This window comes from Ovis canadensis, chromosome 2, assembly GCF_042477335.2.
Source record: "Ovis canadensis isolate MfBH-ARS-UI-01 breed Bighorn chromosome 2, ARS-UI_OviCan_v2, whole genome shotgun sequence".
NCBI lineage: Eukaryota > Metazoa > Chordata > Mammalia > Artiodactyla > Bovidae > Ovis > Ovis canadensis.
In genome coordinates, this window is record NC_091246.1 from 238,363,518 (window position 1) to 238,386,334 (window position 22,817).

Consider the following 22,817-nt stretch of genomic DNA (forward strand, 5'->3'; position numbering starts at 1 on the left):
GAAGTCAATTGATTTTTGTTCCTTCCTCACCCCTCCACTACCCTGTTGCCTGAAGCATAGAGGTAATGGCTGGAGCTTTTGCTGCCAGTTTGAATCATGAGGACAAGATGGAGGAATAGTGATCCAGAATGACACCTGTGTTTTCGAAGACCCAGTAAAACAGAGCTACAACATCAGCCATGAACTATCCATCTTTAAACTTCTACAACAGAGAAAAATAAATGTTCATTGTGTTTATGCCACTGTTATGTGTAGTCTGTGTCATTAGCAGCTAAAATGACTCTGATTTCATGTATTGATTAAATCTACATTAGCTTATACTTTCCAGAAATCTGATTAATTTTTTCAGTGAGTTCCTGTTCACCAGATATCAGCTATCTTGGCTGGCATGAAAAGGACTGAAATTTAGGTTTTATCTTGAGCTCCCTCCTAGTGAGCTCAAGGAATATGAGTGGGCATAGGAATGGCCTCTGGCATGACAGTGTGAATTTGGCAGCTCCCCATGTGCCACCACTGCTCACCCCCATCAGGGGTTGTGGGCACACTCTCCCGGCATGACTCTTTCCATGAGCCAGGCCTTGTGGTTGGAATGCCCTGTTCCCGCCAGGGGAAAGAAGGGGCTGCTAGGCTGCAGGTCCGCTTGTCTGTACTTCTGCCCTCAGCCTGATGTTACCATCTGGGGCTGTTTTCAGTGCCATGGGAGGCGGGCTGGGGAGAGGCTGGAGTTGGGCAATGATCTGTGGCGGCCTCTGTGGGGAGAAAAGAACACACCACAGGGCGATCAGGGCAATCGATCCCTCAGCCTATCCCTTTCCAGGGCACCCAGCTCTCATCTGGAAAGGGTTTCCATGTCTCTCCTACAAATGTGGCCTCCCCGCTGCGGCCTCCAGGAAGGTAGGGTGGGGGAGAACACATCTCACGGTTTTTAGGTTTGTCTCTTGGTCTTCTTCAACCTCCCTCTTGCTTCCATAGCATCTTCAGGTTGGTATTCACGGGAGTGTGCCAGCATCTCAGGCACATTACCATCTTGTCAGCCCTGCATTTTTTCATTGTACCCATCACCATCTGAAGCTGATATTTATACATGTACTTGTTTATGGTCTTTCTCTCGAAAACTCCATTAGATCTGCAGCTCCACAAAGGTAGTAATTTCACCTGTTCATAGCTGTCTTCCCAGCAAGGGGCACAGTGCATGGTAGAGATGCTTGATAAATCCAAATTGTTGACTGAATCACTGAGCTGGTGCTGGAGCACAACCTGATTCCAGCGCAGGGATTCCTGCTCCATATCTTGTGCTTTTCCCACCTAAGTCCCTGGATCTCCTGGGCAAAAATGGTGTAGAGAGGCAAGAGGTCATATTAACTAAGACCCCAACAATGATATTGGGTCCTTCTGGAAACACTGGCTGAAATCACTGCTGGATGATCAGGCTTAGGGCAGGGCTCCTCTGTCCATGGAATCCCCACTGCTTGAGCTCAAGAAAGCTTTGTTTTAATTGAATAGACACACAAACTCCAGGAAGAGGTGTTTCAACATAACTACAGGGGGCAGAAAACAGGGTAACTACAAGAGCAGTTTGGGGATTTTATGGTCAGGGAGAGAATGGAGTACTAACGTGTTCTTGACCCAGAAGGGCCTTTGGTCTATACCGTGTCATAGAGAGCAGGTAAAGAGCCTTGACCAGCGCTGCCCAATCCCCTAGCCACTCATTTCATGTGGCTATTTACACTTAGTTAAAATGAAACAGAATAGAAAATTCAGTTTCTCAATAGCACTAGCCAGTGCTACTGATTTCAAGTGCTCCATAATAGCCACATATGGCTAGTAGCTATTGCATCGGACAGTTGTTGTTTAGTTGCTTAGCACTGTCCGACACTTCTGCGACCCCATGGACTGGAGCCCACCAGGCTCCTCTCTCCACCAGATTTACCAGGCAAGAATACTGGAGTGGGTTGCCATTTCCTCCTCCAGGGGATCTTCCCAACCCAGGGATCGAACCTGCATCTCCGGCATTGCGGGCAGATTCTTTACCGCTGAACCACTTGGGAAGCCAGCACTAGACAGTACAGATAATATATAAAACACTTTCATCATCACAGAATGTTCTATTGGACAAAGCTGACTTAGACCCTTAGAATGAAAGGAAATGCATTCCTACTGCTGACCTGGCCTACTGACATTCTCTTGTCTTCCAGCCCATCCCCACGTCCTCAACACACACATAGATCAAAACAGCATCCCATCCCCATAGACTTCTGTTCCACAGGGAGCAACACTATCTGCCTTTACTTCCAGGGCCCTACAGGTCATAGGATTTATTGAAACGATGAGTCCTCGATAAGTTTTTGTTCAAGGCTGAAGGCCCCCAAAGTGAGTCAAGGACCAAAGTAACGGAAGAGACTCCTGCTTCCCTTGTTTTCTCACCTCTGGTGCCCCACACACACATACCCTCCCCAAATTCCAAAGGGGCAGTAAGGGACAGTCCCAGCTCCAAAACTTCCTGTCCCCACACCACGAGAACTCCTCAGAAATATCTGCTCCAGGTCTCAGACCAGTCTTGCTTATGAAGATACATTTGTTCACATGATAATTTTCTGTCTTACTCCACCTTCGACTCCTGTGCACTTAGCAGAAGTGGAAGCTGCTCAGTTGTGTCTGACTCTTTGTGACCCCATGGACTGTAGACCACCCGGCTCCTCTGTCCGTGGAATTCTCCAGGCAAGAATCCTGGAGAGGGTGGCCGTTCCCTTCTCCAGGGCACCTAGTAGTTGTTCAGTAAATGTTGGATGAACCGCTGTTTCCCCTTGTCTGCCGCCCGGGGGACCTAGGGAGGCGCCACCCTTGGAGCGCTGTAGGGGAGAAAGCCCCCGCCCAGTTCCCGGCTGAAGCGGGGCGATCCGGCCCTCGGGCCGGGGTCGGGCGAGGCGCAGCCCTGGAGGCGTGTCCTCCCGGCCTGGGCGCTGCCGCCCCGAGAGGCGGGCAGCTGGCCCGGCAGGGCCGCAGCGGCCGCAGAGGTCGGGCGGCCGCGAGCATGGAGCGTGAGCTGGAGGCGCTGGCCGCCCGGCCCGAGAGCCCGGGCGAGCCGCCCTTCCAGGCGCTGGTGGAGGCGGCGGGCGGCCGCGGGCAGGTGCTGCTGGTGGGCGAGCTGTGGGAGCGCGAGCAGAGCCGCGCGCTGCTGTGGGACTTCGCCCAAGCGGTGTTCCCGCCCCAGCAAGCCGCGGGCAAACAGGGCGGCGGGGCCGCCGAGGGCGCGGGGCCCGGGGCACCGAGGGCACCGAAAAGGCACGCGACCGGGGCGCGCGCCATCCGCTCGCCGCTCGTCTTCGTCCTGTGCCGCGCGTCGTCGCTGGCCGCCCGGGGCCCGCGGCGCCACCTGCGGGAGATGCTGCGGGATGTGCGAGGCCGGCGGCGGGCCGGCGCGGCGCTGGTCGGGGTGCTGGTGGCCGAGGCGGAGCCGGAGGACGCGGCGGCCCCGGAGCTGCGGCTGCTGGAGGCGCTGCTGCGCAGGGTGTTCGGCCGCCAGGCGGGAGGCCCAGTGCAGGCGGCCGCCTACCGCCCTGGCCACCCGGCTTCCAGCCTGGCGGTGCAGGCGGCCGCCTGCAGGGCCCTGCAAGCCGCCGGGCCCTGGCAACCAGGTGAGGGGGCGCGAGGCCCGCGCGGCGTGGGCGGGCGGCGGCTGGACACAGCGTTGGGAGCTCTTTAGGCCAGCGCCTCCCTCGCCCCCGCCTCGTGGTACCCCCAGGTAAACTGAGGCCGGGAGCGAGGCGGTGCCTAGCCCTAGACCTCCCAGCTAGGGCGGAGAGGGCCCTGGGCAAGGGGCCGAGTCTGTCCCAGGAGGACCCTGAGTGCATGCGAACACAGGGGCTTAGGAAAGCCCAAGGGACAAGCAGAAGGCAGGGGAGGATGGTAGAGAGAGGGCTGGACGGCGCTGGGCAAAGATCTGGAAGTCTCCGGGAGGAGAAGGAGGGCGAGGAGACGGGAAAGCCTTGAGAAGCGCCAGTTTAAAGGTGGGAGGACCACAGGACTGGGACCCGGGGGTTTCTCGTGCTGGGAGCGCGCTGCCGGAGATGGCGGAATGCACGACGGATGCGATGGTGAAGCGCCGTGGGGTCAAAGGAACAAGGCAAGGAATAAATGCGGGGCACTTGGAAGATGGGGGAAAAGGATGTGAGGGGCTGAGGCACAGGCTTTCCCAATCCTTCTTGACTGTTCACCGCGGTGTCTGCCTCTCTCCCCTCCACACTCCTAAGGAGAGGGGAGGGGAGTGAGAGTCTTTTCCCAGCCCCGTGACTGCTGCCATCAGCAAAAGGGTGAGAATCTTCTCCATCCTGGTACACGAGGTCTTACAGAAGCTTTCCAGGGCCCCGAGATTAAAATACGGACGCTGAGTACAGCTGGACCTGGCAAAGCTAGCAAATGCCAGAGCGATCTCTGCACTTCTAGCATCCTTCTCCTACTCCTCTCTCCAGCATCTGCCGCCCCCCAAGCCTTCCAGCCTCTGCCAACCCTTCTTGCTTCAGAGTTTCTTAAGGTAGAGGCTGTATTCTGCCTCCCTGGGCATTCGTGTGTTAACCCAGCAACTGGGTGATGCCAGACTTAACAGGGGTGGGGATGGGTCTCCTTTTCCAGCAAGGAGACCTGGTACCCCTGATGTCACAGGCTTCCCTGCCAACTTGGCCGGCCTAGGTGAAGACCATCTCTTTCAGCTGTAGATCCTGTCCTAACCTCCCCCACCCCTTCCCACATCTATTCTGTTGAGTCTGTGAGAAAGCCAGCTAAATTTGAAACTCAGTGTCTAGCATCATGAAAGACATGAAGAATGTCCTGAGGTGGATTGTCATTCAGATTGTTGCTGCCAGCACCTTTGCTGACCTGGCCCCATGGGGAAATTTTTCTGTTCCTTAGTGAGCTTGTGCCTAGAAAATTATCTAAGCCCTTAGTTTCTTAGCTATCTACTATTCCCAGGGAACAACTTTTTAATTCCCCAGAGCCAAGCTTGCTCTGGCCTCTACTTTTTTTTTTTTTTTTTTTAATGTTGCAGTTGCATGAAAAGCCTTTTCTTCCATCCTCCTTTTCCTCTCACCATTCAGAAGTGGACTTCCTCCTCCAGAAAGCCTTCCCTGACCCACTCCCCTTTGCAAGTTCACAAATCAAACCCCAGGACCTGCTTCTGCTCTCCAAGCTCTTACCATGGTGGTTTTGTCACTTTCCCATGTGAGTTTCATCACCACTGTATTCCCATTTCCTGACACCCTGCTCAGCACACAGAATCCTTGCCTCCTTTTAAACAGGAACACTTAAAATCTTTTAACAGTTTGCGAGGGAATCATTCTCTGTTGCATTAAAGTCAATTATACTTTAATCAAAACATATTGAACATGAAACCTTGCATTAATGACTGAAGGTCATGGGTGTAATTACAACTCATTGTCCAGAACTACCTTTCAGGCTTTTGCGGTAGGCTATGCCATGCGTTCATGCCGCTAAGGTTTTGCTGGTGATAGCAAAGTTTTCCAGTCTCTTCCCTCACTGTCTGGCGGCTATTCTTAGACTTTTAGGCTACCTGCCTCTTGGTAGTGGTTCTTTACTCAGTGTATACTTAATACAGCTGTCTTTTGGTTGCAAAACGAAGGACCCAATCTTATTAAATTGGGTACAAATTAAGAGTAAATGGGCCCCACATAAAGAATTATAAATAAAGATTTTCTGTGTTTTGGCTCTCTGGAGTCCTTTTTTAAAACTTTGTTCCAGTTGACCTGATTCCAGATGGTTAGGGATCCCCAGATAACTGAGGTGATACTATAATAAGGAAACTCAAATCAACATGTAATCATTTTGTGTGTGATTATCAAAAAAGATTAATTCTGTTCCTATTAAGAAATAGTTTGATGGCTTTTTCAAGAATAGTTGAATGGCCATCATTAAAAAATACAAATAATAAATGTTGAAGAGGGTTTGAAGAAATGGGAACCGCTAGCTACATGGTTGGTAGGAATGTAAAGTGGAGCAGCCATGATGGAAAACAGCATGGAGGTTCCTAAAAAAACTAAAAATAAAGTTGCCACGTGATCCAGCAGTCCCACTCCTGGTCATACATCCAAAGAAAGCCATAATTCAAAAAGGTACATGCACCCCTACGTTCACAGCAGCACCATTCACAATAGCCAGACATGGGAACAACCTGAGTGTCCATTGACAGATGGAGGGACAAAGAAAATGAGATATATATACATCCAGGCAAAAGCACTGGAGTGGGTTGCCATTGCCTTCTCCACATACAATGCAATGTTACTCAGCATAACAAAGACTGAAATAATGTCATTTTATATATATATATACAATGAAATATTACTCAGCCATAACAAAGAATGAAATACTGTCATATATATATAATGAAATATTACTCAGCCATAACAAAGAACGAAATAATGACATTATATATATATAATGAAATGTTACTCAGCCATAACAAAGAATGAAATAATGTCATTTGCAGCAACTTAGAGATTATCTTACTGAGCGAATGAAGTAAGTCAGAAATATCGTATGACATCACTTATATGTGGAATTTTAAATATGACACAAAAGAGCATATATATGAAACAAACAGACTCACAGACATAGAACAGACTTGTGTTTGCCAAGGAGGAGGGGTCATGGGGAAGGAAAGGATTGAGAGCTTGGGATTAGTAGATGCAAAGTGGTATGTATAGGAGGGACAAACAGCCAAGTCCTCCTGTATAGCACTGGGAGCTATATTCAATATCCTTTCATAAACAGAAATGGAAAAGAATATATTTTAAATGTTTGTATGTGTATAAGTGAGTCACTTTGTGGCACAGCAGAAATTAGCACAACATTGTAAATCAACTATACTTCAATTTTACAAACTTGTTTGAACTAAAAAATCAAAGGAGGAGGTTTATGGCTCCTTGAATTTTTTCTTTGGTGCTATATAATTGTAATTAACTTCACATCATTTTTGTTACTGTAGTTTCTCCAATATGGTACCTACATAGGGTTTCTGTGAAAATGAAATGAAGTAATATCAATATATATAAAAACAACTGGGTTTTTTAAGTTAAGTTCGAAAACCCTACCCTCTTTTGCAAATTAGAATCTTTTTTTTTTTTTTAAGTTAGTTGAAACTAGGGCAGTTGACAGCTGAAACCTTGGTTGCTGAACGGAAAATTCTCGCAGTTGCATCAAGAATCATCTAACCCACGCCCTCTGGGACTTTGTGTTCTTTCTAGCAGAAGGAGCCTGGGACAGACCAGGCCTTCCAGCACTGCTGGCGTGCTTTTCCTGGGGTCCCTGGAGCCGGGGGAAGGACCCAGATACCAGCTCCCGCAGTGGTCCAGCTCAGGGTGAGTGTGTCGCCTTCTTGGCCTCCTGGGCCCTGGGGGGTTGAGGGGGAGGGTTGGGGTTACAGTCAGGTGCACACTAGAACCGGAGGGATGGAGTGGACCAACATCCAGGAAGGCGGGGAGTAGTGCGGTGGGGTGGGGTGGGGCCTCTAGCCCCAGGAGTCTCGCCTAAGGAAGGCCGTGTGGGCGGGGCCCGGAAGGCAGAAGTCAGACTTGTCTGGTGGGGCACCTGGAGCCAAAAGCATTGTTCCCTGCCCTGCCCCACCCCCGCACCCCTGCCTGCCGCCCCGCCCCCTCCTCCCCCAAGGATCCTGGGAGGTTCCCCAGAGCAAGTGACTTGAGCTAAGGGTTGGGGGATTTTCTTAGGCGGAAATGGGAAAGCTTTGGAGAGGGAACATGAACCAAGACTTGACAGAATGATGTCAAGCTCAGAAAAGGGACCCCTGCCCAGAGGGTCCGGCGGGTGGGAGTGGTGGTGAGATAGATGCATAAGAGGATTGGTGAGGGCTGAGAACCAAATCAGGGCCCTGGGCCCAGGTCTCTCAGGAATAGGGAGCCGCTGGCGACTTCTGAGCAAAGGCACGCAGATTAGGGTGTTAAAGAGGTGGCTGGACTGCAGGAGCAGGGAGAGACCAGAGGCAGAGCCCAGCTAAGAGGGAACTGCACCCTGCTGGGGCGCTGGGATCCCTGCGTCGCAGGCTGTCACCTCCAAGAGGCTCTGAAATTGCCTCCTCTCCCAGGCTCTCTCGCTCATGGTGGCTGCTCCTTCCATCAGCAAGAGAATCTCCAGCCTCCTGTAACATAACGTAATCACAGGAGAGACAACCCATCACCTTTGGCACAAACCGAAATCAATGGCCTGACTATCTCATCGTATTCACAGGTCCCACCCACACACAAAGGAGGGGATTATGCAGGATAAGTGCCCCAAGGAGTGGGAAACTTGCTGTCTTAGAATTCTGCCCACACAATCGAAAGCTTAAAAAATACAACCGGAGAAAAATATTAAAAATCATTTGTTTAATTCCCTCAGTCAAAGGTAACTATAATTTGGATAGACTACTCTCTCTCCCTAGCTGCCTATTTATAGCACCATGTACTATTTACACTGTAATAAATTCACTTCTATGTAATAGATAAATCATCTGCAAAATGCATCACATATTTAAAATATTTAATTACAAAAATGTTGACTTCAGTCTCTGCATCATCATTTTGTATGCATCTGGAAACTAAAGGGAAAAAAGTGAAGGAATCATAAACAACTTTATGTAAATCTTTGATCACTTCCCTCTGTAGCATAGAACAGACTGTTTAGTCTCATGTAGAAGTGAATACATTAAGATGCAAATTGCATGTACAGACCATATGTATACATTTATAATGTAGATCATAAATAGTAGATTATACATGCATACATATACTGTTTTAGAGTCTGCTTTCTTCATCAATTACATAGTGTGACTATGCAGTATTCCACAGCAACAATTACATGTCAGCATCTTTCATCTTCTTTTTTCTTTGAGGTAATCGTAGATTCACACACAGTTGGAAGAGACCATGTAAAGAGTTTCTGTGTACATCTCGCCCAGTTTCCCCCCATGGTAACTTCTTGCAAAACTATAGGATAATATCAACAACCTGGATATGGACACTGAAGAAATCCACAGGCCTTATTCAGAGCTCCCTAATTCTACTTGTGTTTGTGCGTGTGTTTAGTCTTAGGGAATTTTATACATCATTTTTAATGCCTGAATCCCATCATATGTCTGACTAAGCGGTAGTTTACTCAGCCAATCCCTTTGTCAGACCTCATATCAATTAGGGTGCTCTCAGCTCGGGTGAAGAAACCATGATGCAAACTAGTATCAACAGCCAAGGAGTTCATTATCTCGCCTAGAAGACATCTAGAGATGGAATCAGCTTCAGGGCTCATTGACTCAGGGGCCCAGCGACCCCGCTAAGGACCCAGGCTCTTTCCTTCTCTCTGCTGGGCCGTCCGTGCTGTTTCATCTGTAGGCTGGTAGCAAGATGGCTGGAGCTTCCGCTGCTGCTGGCGCTATGCTGCTGCTAAGTCGCTTTAGTCATGTTCGACTCTTTGCAACCCCAGGGAGTGTAACCTGCCAGGCTCCTCTCTCTGTGGGATTCTCCAGGCTAGAATACTGGAATGGGTTGCCATGCCCTCCTCCAGGGGATCTTCCTGACCCGGGGATTGAGCTCAGTCTCCTGTCTCCTGCCCTGCAGGGAGATTCTTGACCGCTGAGCCACCACCACTGGGAATTCTAATTATTCCTAATTATTTCTTTAGGATAAAATCCTAGAAGTGGAATTGCTGGGTCAAAGGGTATGTACCTTTTTAAGGTTTTTGCTACGCATTTTGTTGGGTTTTTAAAATAGATAGTTACTGGGGCCGACTTCTTCGCTTTCATTCCCAGCGTACCCACTCAGAAACTTTGTCCTCTCACTGGGTGATTCCTTCTCTTGTGTTCCAGGTGACCTCCAGGACTCTGAGGAGGAGCTGGTACTGACGGCCGTATATCCCAACGGAGATTGCGAGGATCCCGGAAAGGGGTCAAAACCCTGTGACAGAATTGCCTCTGCTCCCACTGAGCCCGCCAGAGACTTGAGATGAAGGCTGGACCCCTGGCTGCCCCAGCTCTAAACTGCAGACTTGGAGCTGGCTCTTCTCACTGAGTCCCCTCTGCCTCCATGTCAACCTTGGGATGCTGGTAACTACAAGGCCCCACCTGCTGGGGGCTGTTGCATTGACATGTTACCAGCCAGGCAGTGAGACTTATGAAGCTAAGTAGGACCTAGGAAAATGTATTCTCTGGGAACCTGCCCCCTACCTTGCATCTGCTCATTCTCTGGTCACAGTGGGGTTATTATTTCTCTCTGTGCCTCGGTTTCTCTATGCCATTGAAACAGACAGCTCTGGGCTTTGAGGTCCTGTGGTGCTGTGGCATCCTGTCATTGTTTGCATGAGCATCCATCATTTTGAGAGCAGCTGGACCAGAAATCATCAGATCTGAGAGAGGAGACCTGGACCTGTCACTCAACCTTTGGGGCTTCTTGTTCTCAAACACGTAGGAGCACTACCAGCCCAGTGGCTCTCAACCAGGGGCCAGGCTACTCCTCCAGGCAGCATTGGAAATTGTGTTGTGTGTGTGTGTGTGTGTGTGCGCGTGCGCGTATTAGGAGAGTCACTGCGACTGTAGGGCACCCCTGCAATTTAGTGGGCACCTCATAATGTACGGGACAATCTCCAATGGTGCAAAATTGTTCCATTAGAAAATGCCAGTTGTGGCAACTTTGAGAAACACTGAGTGAGACTGTCTCCTCCCAGTAATTCTAGGAAGAGTCCCCAGAGCAGAGAGAATTGGGTTTCCTGGGGCTTTGGCTCCCAGAGCAAGCCAGAATAAAGATGCACTGCCATCCTGGGGACCTCTGGGGCCAGAGTGAAGATGGTCCATGGGCTGCAGGCCCAGAGTAAAAGTAGTTTTGCACATCTTTCTTCTCCACATTCACATTGACTTTCTGTGCCAAGTTCTTTGAGAATAAAGATGCTGGGAACTGACCATGTCACCAACGGAAGGAAAGTTAGGGGTAGGAATTACAAGAGCATAGGATTTGTTTTGGATCTCAGGTCCGGTCCTAACACAAGATCAAAGCTGATGAAGCCCAGACATGCCAAGTTCCAGAATCCTTTTTTCTCTGCTTATGAGTTCATCAGAGTCAGTGATGTTCCCTTAAAAGCCAGGAAGACCACCTGTGTTTACTCAGAGAGGGAACTCTGTATTACCTCCCTTGTCCTTCTCACCTGCCCCTGGAGAAATCCAGTCTTTAGAATGGCAGGGAGAGCTCTGATTTTCCCAAGTAGAAAGCACTATCTGTGGGAAGCAGCTAAATGCATTCATTCATGCATGATTCACTCAGCAGACATGCAGTTGTGACTGCTATTTGCCCGGCACTCTACAAGATGCTACATAACTTGTATTAGCTATTTTAGCTCTTGCTGTGATGGCAACCAAACATGGAATGGGAGACCTGCTGCTGCCCAGGAGCTCTTTGATAGTAAGGAGGAGGCCTTTCTGCTCCAGGCCTCCTGTTTATTCTAACAGGCAGCCTAATCCATGTCGGACTTCCCAGGTGACACTATCGGTAAAGATTCTGCCTCCCAATGCAGAAGAGGCAGGTTCGATCCCTGGGTCAGGAAGATCCCCTGGAGGAGGGCACGGCAACCCACTCCAGTATTCTTGCCTGGAAAAAGTCCACGAACAGAGGAGGCTGGCAGGGTACAGTCCAGAGGGTCCAAAAGAGTTGGACATGACTGAGTGAGCGTACACACACAATCCATATCAATGTGAGGGCAGGTAGGATGACAGGAAGGACCCAGCTGACTTCCCCCTACACAAGAATGGATCAATGAACTGCTGCTGGTTGTGTTTTAAAACAAGGGGCCCCATTCCTTCAACCGTGGCCACCTCCTGGGTAGAGAGGAAGCGGGAGAGCAGCCCCTGTCCCCGTCACCCAAGTCTTCCAGCCAGGCAAGCTGTTTGCCTGCACCCCCACTGCAAGCTGGATCCAGAGTTTCAGGCAGACCAATTTCTGCATCAGTATTATCTCGGCTGGAGGCTAGGACTGCAGAGGGCTCTATGGTATTTAGTGGGGCCCAGAATGATGTGTCTCAGTTAATCCAAAGGGAGTTCAGACCGGTGCAGTCAGCAGAGATGCTGAGACTGCAGCTGCATTTATTGCTGCGCTTGTGCATCGACAGGAGTGGCTGGTTCCAGTGCTGGTGTTGGAACAGTCTTCGGCAGCCTCATCATTGGTTATGCCAGAAACCCTTTTCTGAAGCAGCAACTGTTCTCATGTGCTATCCTGGAATTTTTTTTTTTTTTTCTGCCAAACCATATGGCATGTGGGATCTTAGTTTCCAGACCAGGGATTGAACCCACACCCCCTGCACTGCAAGGCAGAGACTTTACCACTGGACTGCCAGGGAAGTCCCTGATGATGGCTTTCTTGAATTTTGTTTGCCATGTAACAGAAATTACTGCTTGAAATGTTGGCATTCATATTAATTATGGATGTAATTCTGTGTATCTTACTGTGACTCTGAAAACTGTAGTACTGGTGTCAGGGAAATGTACATTATTTCCAAAGTCATTTCGTTAATGATGAAAACTTTAAAAAATAAAAAAGGAATTAAATAAAATGGGAAGGCTGGTAATTTTGAAGCTGTTATATATTTCTATTTCTCTGTTAACCTCTTTGTAATAATTTGATTGAAGTTTTTTTTATCTGGTGGTGGGGGGCGGGAGCTTTTTTGAAGTTAGGAAATTGTCTAAGGCAGAAGTCACAAGACAGCAGCCTCTGCTGTGTTTAAAAATTTTTGTAGGGATTTCCCTGGAAGTCTAGCGGTTAAGAATCCACCTTCTAATGTAGGGGATGTGGGTTCGATCCAAAGTAAGACGGCAACTGAGCCCATGCACTGCAAAAAAGAGTCTGCCACTACTGAGACCCGCAGGTACGTTTGCAAGCCTCTGGTGTGAAGGGTGGTTTGGTGATGTTCAGTCACTTCAGTCATGTCCGACCCTCTGCAACCCCATGGACCGTAGCCCACCAGGCTCCTCTGTCCATGGGATTTCCCAGGCAAGAATACTGGAGTAGATACCATTTCCTTCTCCAGGAAATCTTCCAAACCCAGGGATCAAACCCAGGTCTCCTCCATCTCCTGCATTGTAGGTGGATTCTTTACCGCCGAGCCACTGGGAAAGCCCAAAGGGTGGTTTACACGTGATTTTTTCATCACCTTCAGTATTTGCTGGGAATAGTTGAAGAGAGAAGGTCTTTCTTTACTGAGATTTGGGTTCTGCCTCCCAAATGTTAAATGGGACTGAGACCCACCTTTGCTTCCTTTAGGCAGGGTCTCCTCCCCTCCCCACCCCACAGTGCTGGGAAACCCTGGCCCACCTTCTCTGCCATCTTGAGAAATTGCTAAGACAAGCCCCATCCTTTCAGGAAGTATGGTTGCTGTCTTCTAGCAGGCAGTAGAGTTGGGTACCAGAGGGATGCCCTTGATGGTGAGTCTCTTCACAAGGAGTAAAGGTTGGAGCGGGCCTGTCTGAGGGGGCGATTAGAACAACGATCCCAGGAGCCATTGGCAAGGGGCCTGTGGTCAGGTCCCAGTGTGGACTCTTAGGGACTAATCTTTCTAATATGGCAGTGGTTGTGCTACTTCTGACTTGAATCAAGAATTCCTAATAGCTAATAAAATCAGACCTCGTTGCTGTCTAATCAAAAACAAAATGCATCTTCCCCTTTATTCTCATAAAATGTTTCTTGAAGGGACCTTTGGGAGCAGGTCATCTGAGCGAATAGCAGGACCTCTGGGATCGTCTGGTCTGAAAATCACCCAGTCCTGGCCAGTGACGTGTCCGCGACCACATTTGTTGCGATTGGAAAACCGGCAGCTGGAAAGTATAAGTAAACATTTACAAAGAGACTGCCTTTTTTTTTTTAAGATAGCATTTAACTTGGTATTTATTAGGGTGTGTGTCTGCACACGCAAATGTTTAACAAGCCGAGACAGCCTAATGGAGTCTCAGAGAACCCTTTGTACTAGTCACAGTTTCCTCTCAAAGCCTTTGTCTACAAGAGCACTCTGCACAGGGGTCTCTTGGTGATCAAACCACAAGCTTAAGGCAAAGTTGCAAAGGGGCCAGGGGCTGAGGCCCCCAAACCTATGGCCTAAACAAGCCCCTCTCACCCGGGACAGACCACCTAGGGCCCCACGTGCCTGGAGAAGGTTGACGGTGGCCACGTTAACCTGAAAGCCATCCACGCTGTAGCAGATCCCCGCTGCAGGGCTGTTCCTGTGGTCAGGAGGCTGCACTTTGTCCTATTTGGGAGGCAAACAGCCCGCACAGTGGAGGAAGCCGCTTATTTCGTACTCGAGGCCTGTATAACCCCCGTGTGACCTGGTTTTGTGTGTAAGTGGCTCAAGGATTGGGGCAGAAGTGGAAGCTGCCCTGGGCAGCCTGCCACATGATTACAGGTGGAAAGTTCAGGGGGAAAGAGGGTACAAGGCAGGAGTGACGCCCAGAATCCCACATGTATCCCTGAAGCCTTTGGTCCCTGGGCCAGAACCCTCCGGTTGCCTTCTACCTGGGGCTGCCTAATTGGAGCAGAGGCTTCCCTATTGGCTCCGTGGTAAAGAATCCGCCTGCATTCCAGGAGACATGGGTTTGATCGCTGGGTTGGGAGGAGCCCCTGGAGAAGGGCGTAGCTACCCACTCCAGTATTCTTGCCTGGAGATTTCCATGGACAGAGGAGTTGGTGGGCTACAGTCCATGGGGTCGCCAAGAGTCAGACACGACTGACCGACTAACACACACACAATATGGAGCAGAGGCAGAGACCAAGCCATGCTGTGGTTCACAGAGACCTCGGAATTCGACTCCAAGGGACCGTGGGATGTTTCTGGCTGGGCACTGAGGCCGCCGTGGGACCAGGGCTTTGACAAGAGTTTGAATCTTGTCTGGCTTCCTCCCTGAGCTGCCCAGTCCCAGCCAGGCCTCCTGCTGCAAGTGTAGACCAGTGCATTTCCGAGACAGAAATTCGGATTTTAAGTCCTAAGTCATGCTTGTGACTGTCCTGGTCTGCATTTATTTGGAGTAATTAGGCGCTATGCTTAGTCCTTGTAACCAAGACTTCATAAAGAGTCCTGGTGGCAGAAACCGGGCCTTTGTCTTGTCGCAGGAGTTCTTTCTCTTCCTCGCTGGTTGACAAGGTCTTCTCAGAGCAGGGTGTGGCCTCAGATCGCTACCCCAACCCCAGGAGGCCTCCAGCCTGACCACCCTGACCCTCCCGCGTCCCAGGGGCAGTGCACTCTCCAGAACTCCTAGCTGCCACGGCGGTCACTCCCAGTCCCTTAACCCCAGAGCGAGGTGGGTCTCGTGTCAAGCTTCTGCCCCTGGTCTGGTCTGGCCCTGCCTGTGCCACCACCAAGGAGCAGCCATGACTATGAAGTAAGGCAAGGTGCCTGGCCCGAATCCAAGGGCAGAGGGACTGTGGCCTTTGGGTGAGTCTAGACCAGCTCTTCTCAGAAGAACCTACAGGCTCACCTGTCACTTTAGATTTTCTAGTAGCCATATTGTAAAAAAGATCAAAAGAAACAGGGGAAATCATTTCAATAACATTTTATTTAGCTCAGTATGTCCAAAATAGTATCATTCCAACCGCAAACATTTTTAATACACTTTAATGAGACATTTTGCGTCTTCGAAATCCCAGTGAGAATTTTACACTTCAGATAAGTTTTTATTCAAAATACTTACTCTATATTTAGATGTTATTAAATTTACAGTTGCAAAAAGAGATTTACGTCTTCAGATTGTTCCACATACACTTACAAATTGTCCAGTGCCTGAACTGGGTGTCTGTTTTTAAATTTCAATGGAAAAAAATTGTAATTTAATTTAAAATCAGTTCCTGGGTTGCACTAGCCACATTTCAAGCGGCCACCTGGCGTTAGTAGCCGTCGGATAGAACAGCCAGAGTGCAGGAGACCTCTCCTGAGGGTTTGCTGTGACTCCTCCCACCCCTGGCCACTAGCCCAGAGCTGGCTCATCATCTCAGACCTTTCACTCTCTCAGTCACCCTAAGCCCCATTCCGGACCCTATACCCCCCACTCCGTCTCCCCACACCCTCCCCCCACCCCACGAGGGGACAGTGGCTTCCAGCATCAGCTCGTCCATGGCAGACTTCCAGTTTCCCAAGATAGGCACTGCCTTCCTGGACACTGTCCTTCGAGGAAAGAGACCCTAACCTCCTCGATGGCTTCCAGGGTTCTCTCATGCTTTAGTCCATCCAGGCCAATTCCAGTCCCAGCCGGGCATTTCCCTCCAACGGAGCACCTACCCCTTGGTGGCCCGAGTTCCCATCTGCATTCCCCGTTTCTGCTCCAGGAATAAGTGCTTTCAGTCAAAAAGCATGTGGCCTGCGGTCTGTACGTGAAGCAACTGGTGGCCCTGTGACCAGTTTTACTGCCCGCTGTTCTCTGCCAAGCCCTTGATGAGAGCACCTCCCGGCACTAGCCCGGCTGTCACGTAGGTGGACCCACCCCCTATGTTGCAGAACTACTGTGCAACAGGGATCTGATCCCTGGTGTCCTGGAGCCCACAGCGGCCCTTTGCACCTTATCACTCGGCAGCTTAGAAAGCAATCCCTGGCAGTCCAGTGATTAAAGACACATGGCTGGAAAAGAGGGAGAAAGGAGAAAGGCAGAAAGAGAGAGGAAGGGAAGGAGAGAGGGAGAGACACAGAGAAAGAAGGTAGGAGGGAGGGAGAAAGCATGAGGAAGGGAAGGAAAAAGACAGAGACAGGCACACAGAAAGAGAGGCAGAGCCAGGGAAAAGGCACGCACATAGGTAGTCTTCTGAGTATTTGCCTGTGTTTTCTGAGCTCATCACCTCTGTGGAGATCAAGATCACTCCCATGAAAAGTGGCTCTGACATGTACACCAATGTTCATTGCGGCACTGTTTACAATAGCCAGGACATGGAAGCAACCTAGATGTCCATTGGCAGACGAATGGATAAGAAAGCTGTGGTACATATACACAATGGAGTATTACTCAGCCATTAAAAAGAATGCATTTGAATCAGTTCTAATGAGGTAGATGACACTGGAGCCTATTATGCAGAGTGAAGTCAGAAAGAAAAACACCAATACAGTATATTAACGACATATATGGAATTTAGAAAGATGGTAACAATGACCCTCTATGCGAGACAGCAGAAGAGACACAGATGTAAAGAACAGACTTTTGGACTCTTCGGGAGAAGGCGAGAGTGGGATGATTTGAGAGAATAGCATTGAAACATGTATATTACCATATGTGAAACAGATCGTCAGTCCAGGTTCAATGCATGAGACAGGGTGCTCAGAGCTGGTGCACTGGGAAGACCCTGAGAGATGGGATGGGAGGGAGGTGGGACCGGGGTTCAGGATGGGGAACACATGTACACCCATGGCTGATTCATGTCAATGCATGGCAAAAACCACCACAATATTGTAAAGCAATCAGCCTCCAATTAAAATAAATAAATTTTTAAAAAAGAAAAGGGGATCTTCCACCCTCACCTCAGACACCAGTACTTGTCTTTGGCAGCCCCAGGGGGTCACTTAAAATGTAGCTAGTGCAACCCAGGAACTGATGTTAAATTAAATTAAAATTTTATTTCACTGAAATTTAAAAACCGACACCCAATTCAGTCATCGGACAACGTTTAAGTATATGTGTCTTAATACCTCTAAGAAGAGGAGCTATCCCTTGAGTTCTGCCCCTGCCCTTGATTGGAGTGGGTGGTGTCGTTTGGTGCTGTTTGTTTTAAATCCCCGGCGGGAGAACTAAGTTCCCGCATGCCAGGTGACAAAGCCAAAAATAAATAAGTAGATTCAATTCGCTTAAAATATCTGTTGTAAAAATCAATCAATTAGTCAATAATTTTTTTAAAAAAGAAAAAGGGCCAGGGCTTGCACTAAAGGGGGCAGGGCTTCCGTCCCTGGTTGGGGAACTAGAATCCCGCACGCCAAATGGAGGCCAGAAAAAAAAATTTTTTTTCGAAAAACCCCAAATTTTTAAAAAAGTAGCGGGGGGATGGGGTGGAAAGCAATCAAATCCAGTTCTTCACGGAAGGACCGAGCCCTCCGAAGACCCAGGATTTAAAGGCCAGAAGGCTTACGGACTGGGCAGCGTTAGGGGAGGGGAGGGGGCGCAGCGGATAGAGGATGCTGCTTTGGCGAGCTCGCCCCTTCCCACTTTCTCCGCCTTCTGGGAGGCGCTGCAACCACTAGAGGGCGCTGGGCGGGCCACGGAGATGCTCCCGCTACGCTTCGGACTGAATCCTGCTCAAGGTGGGTATGAAAGTGAAAGTGAAAGTCGCTCGGTCGTGTCGGACTCTGCGACCCCATGGACTGTATAGTGCACACATTTCAAGTGACCCCCTGGGGCTGCCAAAGACAAGTACTGGTGTCTGAGGTGAGGGTGGAAGATCCCCTTTTCTTTTTTAAAAATTTATTTAATTGGAGGCTGATTACTTTACAATATTGTGGTGGTTTTTGCCATGCATTGACATGAATCAGCCATGGGTGTACATGTGTTCCCCATCCTGTATAGTCCATGGAATTCTCCAGGCCAGAATACTGGAATGTGGGTAGCCTTTCCTTTCTCTAGGGCATCTTCCCAAACCAGGGATTGAACCGGGATCTCCTGCACTGCAGGAGGATTCTTTATTCACTGAGCTTCAAGGAAGCCCCAAGGTGGGTATATCTGCAAATAAAAATCAGAATCATGGTTTCCTCCCTTCACTCTGACAGAGACCCCGGCCCAGCCCATACGTATGTGAGACCACAACTGACCTCGTTGGGGCTTTGAGATCTTTTGTGTTACCCCTAAATCTGGAGGCAGATTGTTGTTTTATGAGCACTGGGTAAGAATCCTTTCTGTGGTCTTGCCGTGTCCTTTGAAAAGAAATCACTTTAGAATCTTGGAGAGGCAGAGGTTTCTAAGACATAGGTCTGAGTTCTAGCCTTGTGTCATTGGTCTAATAAACATTGATCATCTATTACGTGTGTGACCCTTTGCTAGTTACCATAGGGGACACTGAGATGAATAAGATGTGGCTGTGCCCTTGAGTAGTTCCTTGTCTACTTGGAACGTAGGCAAGGAGATATGATTATAGCTGTGTGGGGTAAAGGCTATAAGGGGACACATCGTAGGGTGGTCAAGGAAGGCTTCCTGGAGGAGGTGTGGCTTGACTGGAACTCAGGACAAGTCTGGTTAGCTGGGTATGAGTCGGAGAAGGCCTTGAAGGTAGAAGGGCGGTCAGAAACAAGGTACACGGCTGCACAGCTGCTCAGGATGGCAGGAGTGTGGCCCACAGGGCAGAGGAGTGGGGCATGCAGGTGGGGGTAAGCACGGTTGGGTGAAAGTCCTGGAGGTGTGCGGAGGAGAGAGTCCCTGTCTTCCTTGTTTTGAGTAGTGCTCCAGGCTGGCTGTGAAGAATGGCCCACAGAATTGTGAGATGGTGAGCAGGAAGTCAAGGCTGTTGGGAGCTGCTGCAGCCAACAAAGAAGAGGAGAAATTTATTTTTCTTATAAATAGAATTTTATACCTTTCCACCCTCTTCATTCATTTCACCCAAGTTATCAACTTTAAAAATTCCAAGGATTTCACAAAAAATTCTGGTTTCCGGCTTTTCTTGGAAAAAAATCATAAGCCCTCATGACAGTAGCCCGCATCTTGGCAGACCACCACAGTAGGAGCGAGCAGCCACTGCTCTCTTTAAATGGGGTGGGCATGCATTCACAATCGCTCAGTCCAACTCTTTGCGACCCTTTGGACTGTAGCTTGCCAGGCTCCTCTGTCCATGGGAGTTTTGAGGCAAGAATACTAGAGTGGGTTGCCATTTTCCTCCTCCAGGGGATCCTCTTGACCTGTGTTGGATTCTTTACCCACTGAGCCATCAGGAAAGCCTGAAACGGGGCATCATTCTTCATTTTGTCTCACTCACCACTACCCCCTACTGCCCCTCACATCCGAGTATCAGTCTCCATGCACTATCCTGCTGAGCCGGTGTTTTCTTACACTAGACGTGCTTGACTCATTTCCACTACCTGTTAGTGTTTATATCTGATTCTTTTAGGGCTTTGGGGGCACAGAAGGGTCTTTATGTGAGTGATCAGTCAGAGCACCTCTATAAAATAATACTCCCAAACACTCAGCCTGTTTGTTTTTCGTGCACACTTCTGAGGGCAGTGCCTTTTAATCTGAGCTAGATTCTTCAAAAGTGTTTAATAATTACATTTAATATATTTTAACATATAGCTTTAAGAATGCTATTTTTTTTTAGTTGATGACACTCAAGTGTGTCATCAATCAAATTTTATTTCCAGTGAGAAACATTGGTTTGTGTAACTAGGTTAAATTGTTTTGAAAAGTCCTCAGAAATAAGCTTTAGTAATCACTAGCCAGTTGAAGAGTAGCTTGATAGTGTGAGGCTAGAAGCTTTAAAATGCCACCATTTGTCACTAATGTTTGTCAAGACTTTCTTAGTACTGACTACTGAAGTAAATTGTCTGCTAAAGCTGGAATAAAACCGCAGATGTCGATCACAACTGGCATTTCAAATCAGACATACTAAAAAACAGGAACCCGCTGCTATGGAGGGTGAGAGGAACTGGGCAGATGGAAGGCAACAACGACATTTTTTTTTTCTCCTTTGGAACACTTTTCACTGTATATCTTTGTATTCTTCTGATTTTTAAACCATTTACAACACTCACTGTTCCAAATGTAAATTAGAACTTCCCTTGTTCAACTTTATGATAAACCAATGATTACTTAGGGATTCACTGTGATACGATAATAGAGCACTGATGTGAGGATTTCTTTTAAAACTGGGCTCCACTTTTTAAAAAAATTTGAAAATCACTTTTCTTAGAAAACGCTATTTGCGCTACCCAGACCCTCAAAGGCTAGGCTGGGGGGCGCTGCAGGGAGACCGCCCAGGCAGCAGGTGGCGCTGCGAACACCGCGAGCAACCTCCCCTCAACCTCCCTTTTCTCAGCAATGGCGGGTGACGGGGGGCGGCGTCCTTTTTCTAGGGGTGGCTATTCTGAAGCCTGACTCCAGGTGCGGACGCGGGTTCCTGTCCCCGCGGGAGCTGTGGCCTCGAGGAGGGTTAGAGAAGAGCATGGAGCTCTCCGTGCACCCCCATCCCGCGCGAGGCGGGGCGGCAGCGGCGGCCCGGGGAGACACAGGCACAGGGGGCAGAATTCGCGCCGGGCGGCAGGCGGCGTCGCGGGCAGCTCCGGGGCGGGCAGGGTCCTGGGTGAGAAGCGAGCCGGCGGCCTGAGGAGGCGACTGACTTGAGCAGGGCACAGGGGGGAGCCAGGAGGCTCGGCGAAGCGAGCGGGCCCTGAGCTGACAGATACACGGCGCGGCCGGGGCGGCGAGCGAGCGGGCGGGCGAGTGCGGGGCGCAGCCATGATCACTTCGGCCGGTGAGTGAGGCCGCCGCCGGCGCCGCCAGGGAGGAGCCGCCACGCCGGCTTTTAGCTGAGTCAGGGCCGGTGACTGGGCACCTCTCGGCGGAGGCGCCGCGCGCCTCGCTGTTCGAAGCCCACCTCCGGGCGGGAGCTGGCCGTGCAGCCCGGCCTCTCCGGGGGGCACCCCGCGACCACCTCCGGCTCGGGGAGGGGAAATCGCGCTGGGTGGACCGGCTCGTCGTCCCTCCCCAGCCACTCCCTCCGATCTGTGCCCGGACCCGAGGGGCTTCCCGGGCCGGTCTCCGACCCCGACGGCTTTCCTTAATTCCCTCCCTCCCGAGGTTGAGCGTGTGGGCCCGTCCGATCCCAGCCCTTTCTCTCGGGTGGGATGGTCCCCTCTGTGCAGCCGGACGGTAAGGCAGCCCATGCTACACAGTACTTCCCGACCTGACCCAGCTCTTGTCTTCTTTGGAGTGAAATCTAAATTAAACGAGGGCTGGGGCAGGTCGTTTCTGAGTTTATTCTGATATTTTAATTAAGTCACCCCGATAACTTTTCCTGTGTACTGAGAATCAGCCTATGGTTTTGAGGCTGGATGCACGGTCACTCTGCTAGCTAGAAGAAGGAACTCCTGGGCGTGCGGGCAGGTTTCCTCCACTTAACCCTTGCGCGCGAGGATTCGTGGAATGACGTTTGCAGTGGTATCAGCTCCGAAGTCACTTTGCAAGTGGAGTTTTTTAAGCCCCTCATTACAGATCGATCTGCACAAAGTTGTCCACAGTCTTGGTGCCTTTTTTTTTTTTTTTTGCTGGCTCACGGACCTTTTTCTCGTCTTGATTTACTCTACACTTGTCTCTCAAGTGTTTTGTTTTAAGCAAACTGATGATCAGAAGACAGTGACTTGTACTTTTAAGGAACTTGTGTTTCTAAGGATTGCTTAAATTGGCGGAGACCCTGGAAGGCATAATTTTACACTTGAAGAAATGCCACCGGCACATAGAATTAGACTTTTGTTTTAGTTCAGTATAAATAAAAGCTTTTCCAGTCAGAATTCTGTAAAGATAAAATTAGCATTAAATTTCTTACCACTTCTAAAGGTAGGACTCATTGTTTTTCAGATTCATCTTCTTAGCCCAAAGTACCTTCATCTCTTGCCTGGGTTGCTTTGAGAGCCCTAAGATTCTGTTTTTCCAACATTACCTCCATATAGTTTATTCTTCTTGTTGTAGTCAGAGTATTCTTTCTTAAACTTTAATCACATAATATTCTTCTGCTTAAAATCCTTCAGTGCTCTCTGTTGTGTTTATAATAAAATACAAGTTTAAAGACCTACATGATTTGATTCCTGCTTTGTCTTGTACTACTCTTTTCTTCGGTTTTACATAATCATAC

General features: G+C 49.3%; 2 protein-coding genes and 1 pseudogene across 6 annotated transcripts in view; all 3 read left to right on the plus strand.

The window, feature by feature from the left end:
- Positions 1 to 2,879: 2,879 nt before the first annotated feature.
- C2H2orf72 (chromosome 2 C2orf72 homolog) lies at positions 2,880 to 12,585 on the plus strand. Of its 4 annotated transcripts, none has more exons than XM_069574699.1 (4): positions 2,880 to 3,635; positions 7,257 to 7,367; positions 9,676 to 9,711; positions 9,860 to 12,585. In XM_069574699.1, the coding sequence occupies exons 1-3, from the start codon at positions 3,032 to 3,034 to the stop codon at positions 9,678 to 9,680; spliced, it is 720 nt and encodes a 239-aa protein (XP_069430800.1). In that variant the 5' UTR covers positions 2,880 to 3,031; the 3' UTR covers positions 9,681 to 9,711; positions 9,860 to 12,585. The 4 variants fall into 4 exon arrangements, with proteins under 4 accessions (XP_069430800.1, XP_069430799.1, XP_069430796.1 ...); XM_069574698.1 differs by having other exon boundaries at positions 2,891 to 3,635; positions 7,254 to 7,367; XM_069574695.1 differs by lacking the exon at positions 9,676 to 9,711 and having other exon boundaries at positions 2,918 to 3,635; positions 7,254 to 7,367.
- On the plus strand, positions 11,388 to 12,585 carry LOC138432472 (ATP synthase F(0) complex subunit C3, mitochondrial pseudogene; annotated as a pseudogene).
- An 8,406-nt stretch (positions 12,586 to 20,991) lies between these two features.
- Positions 20,992 to 22,817, plus strand: part of PSMD1 (proteasome 26S subunit, non-ATPase 1) — an 83,288-nt gene continuing 81,462 nt past the window's right edge. The window contains exon 1 of one of the 2 annotated variants that reach the window (XM_069578519.1): positions 20,992 to 21,070. Coding sequence is in view for 1 of the 2 variants with exons in the window: in XM_069578518.1 (XP_069434619.1) it covers positions 21,425 to 21,440 (16 nt within the window). In the remaining variant the exon portion in view is untranslated. The other variant, XM_069578518.1, reaches the window with a different exon arrangement.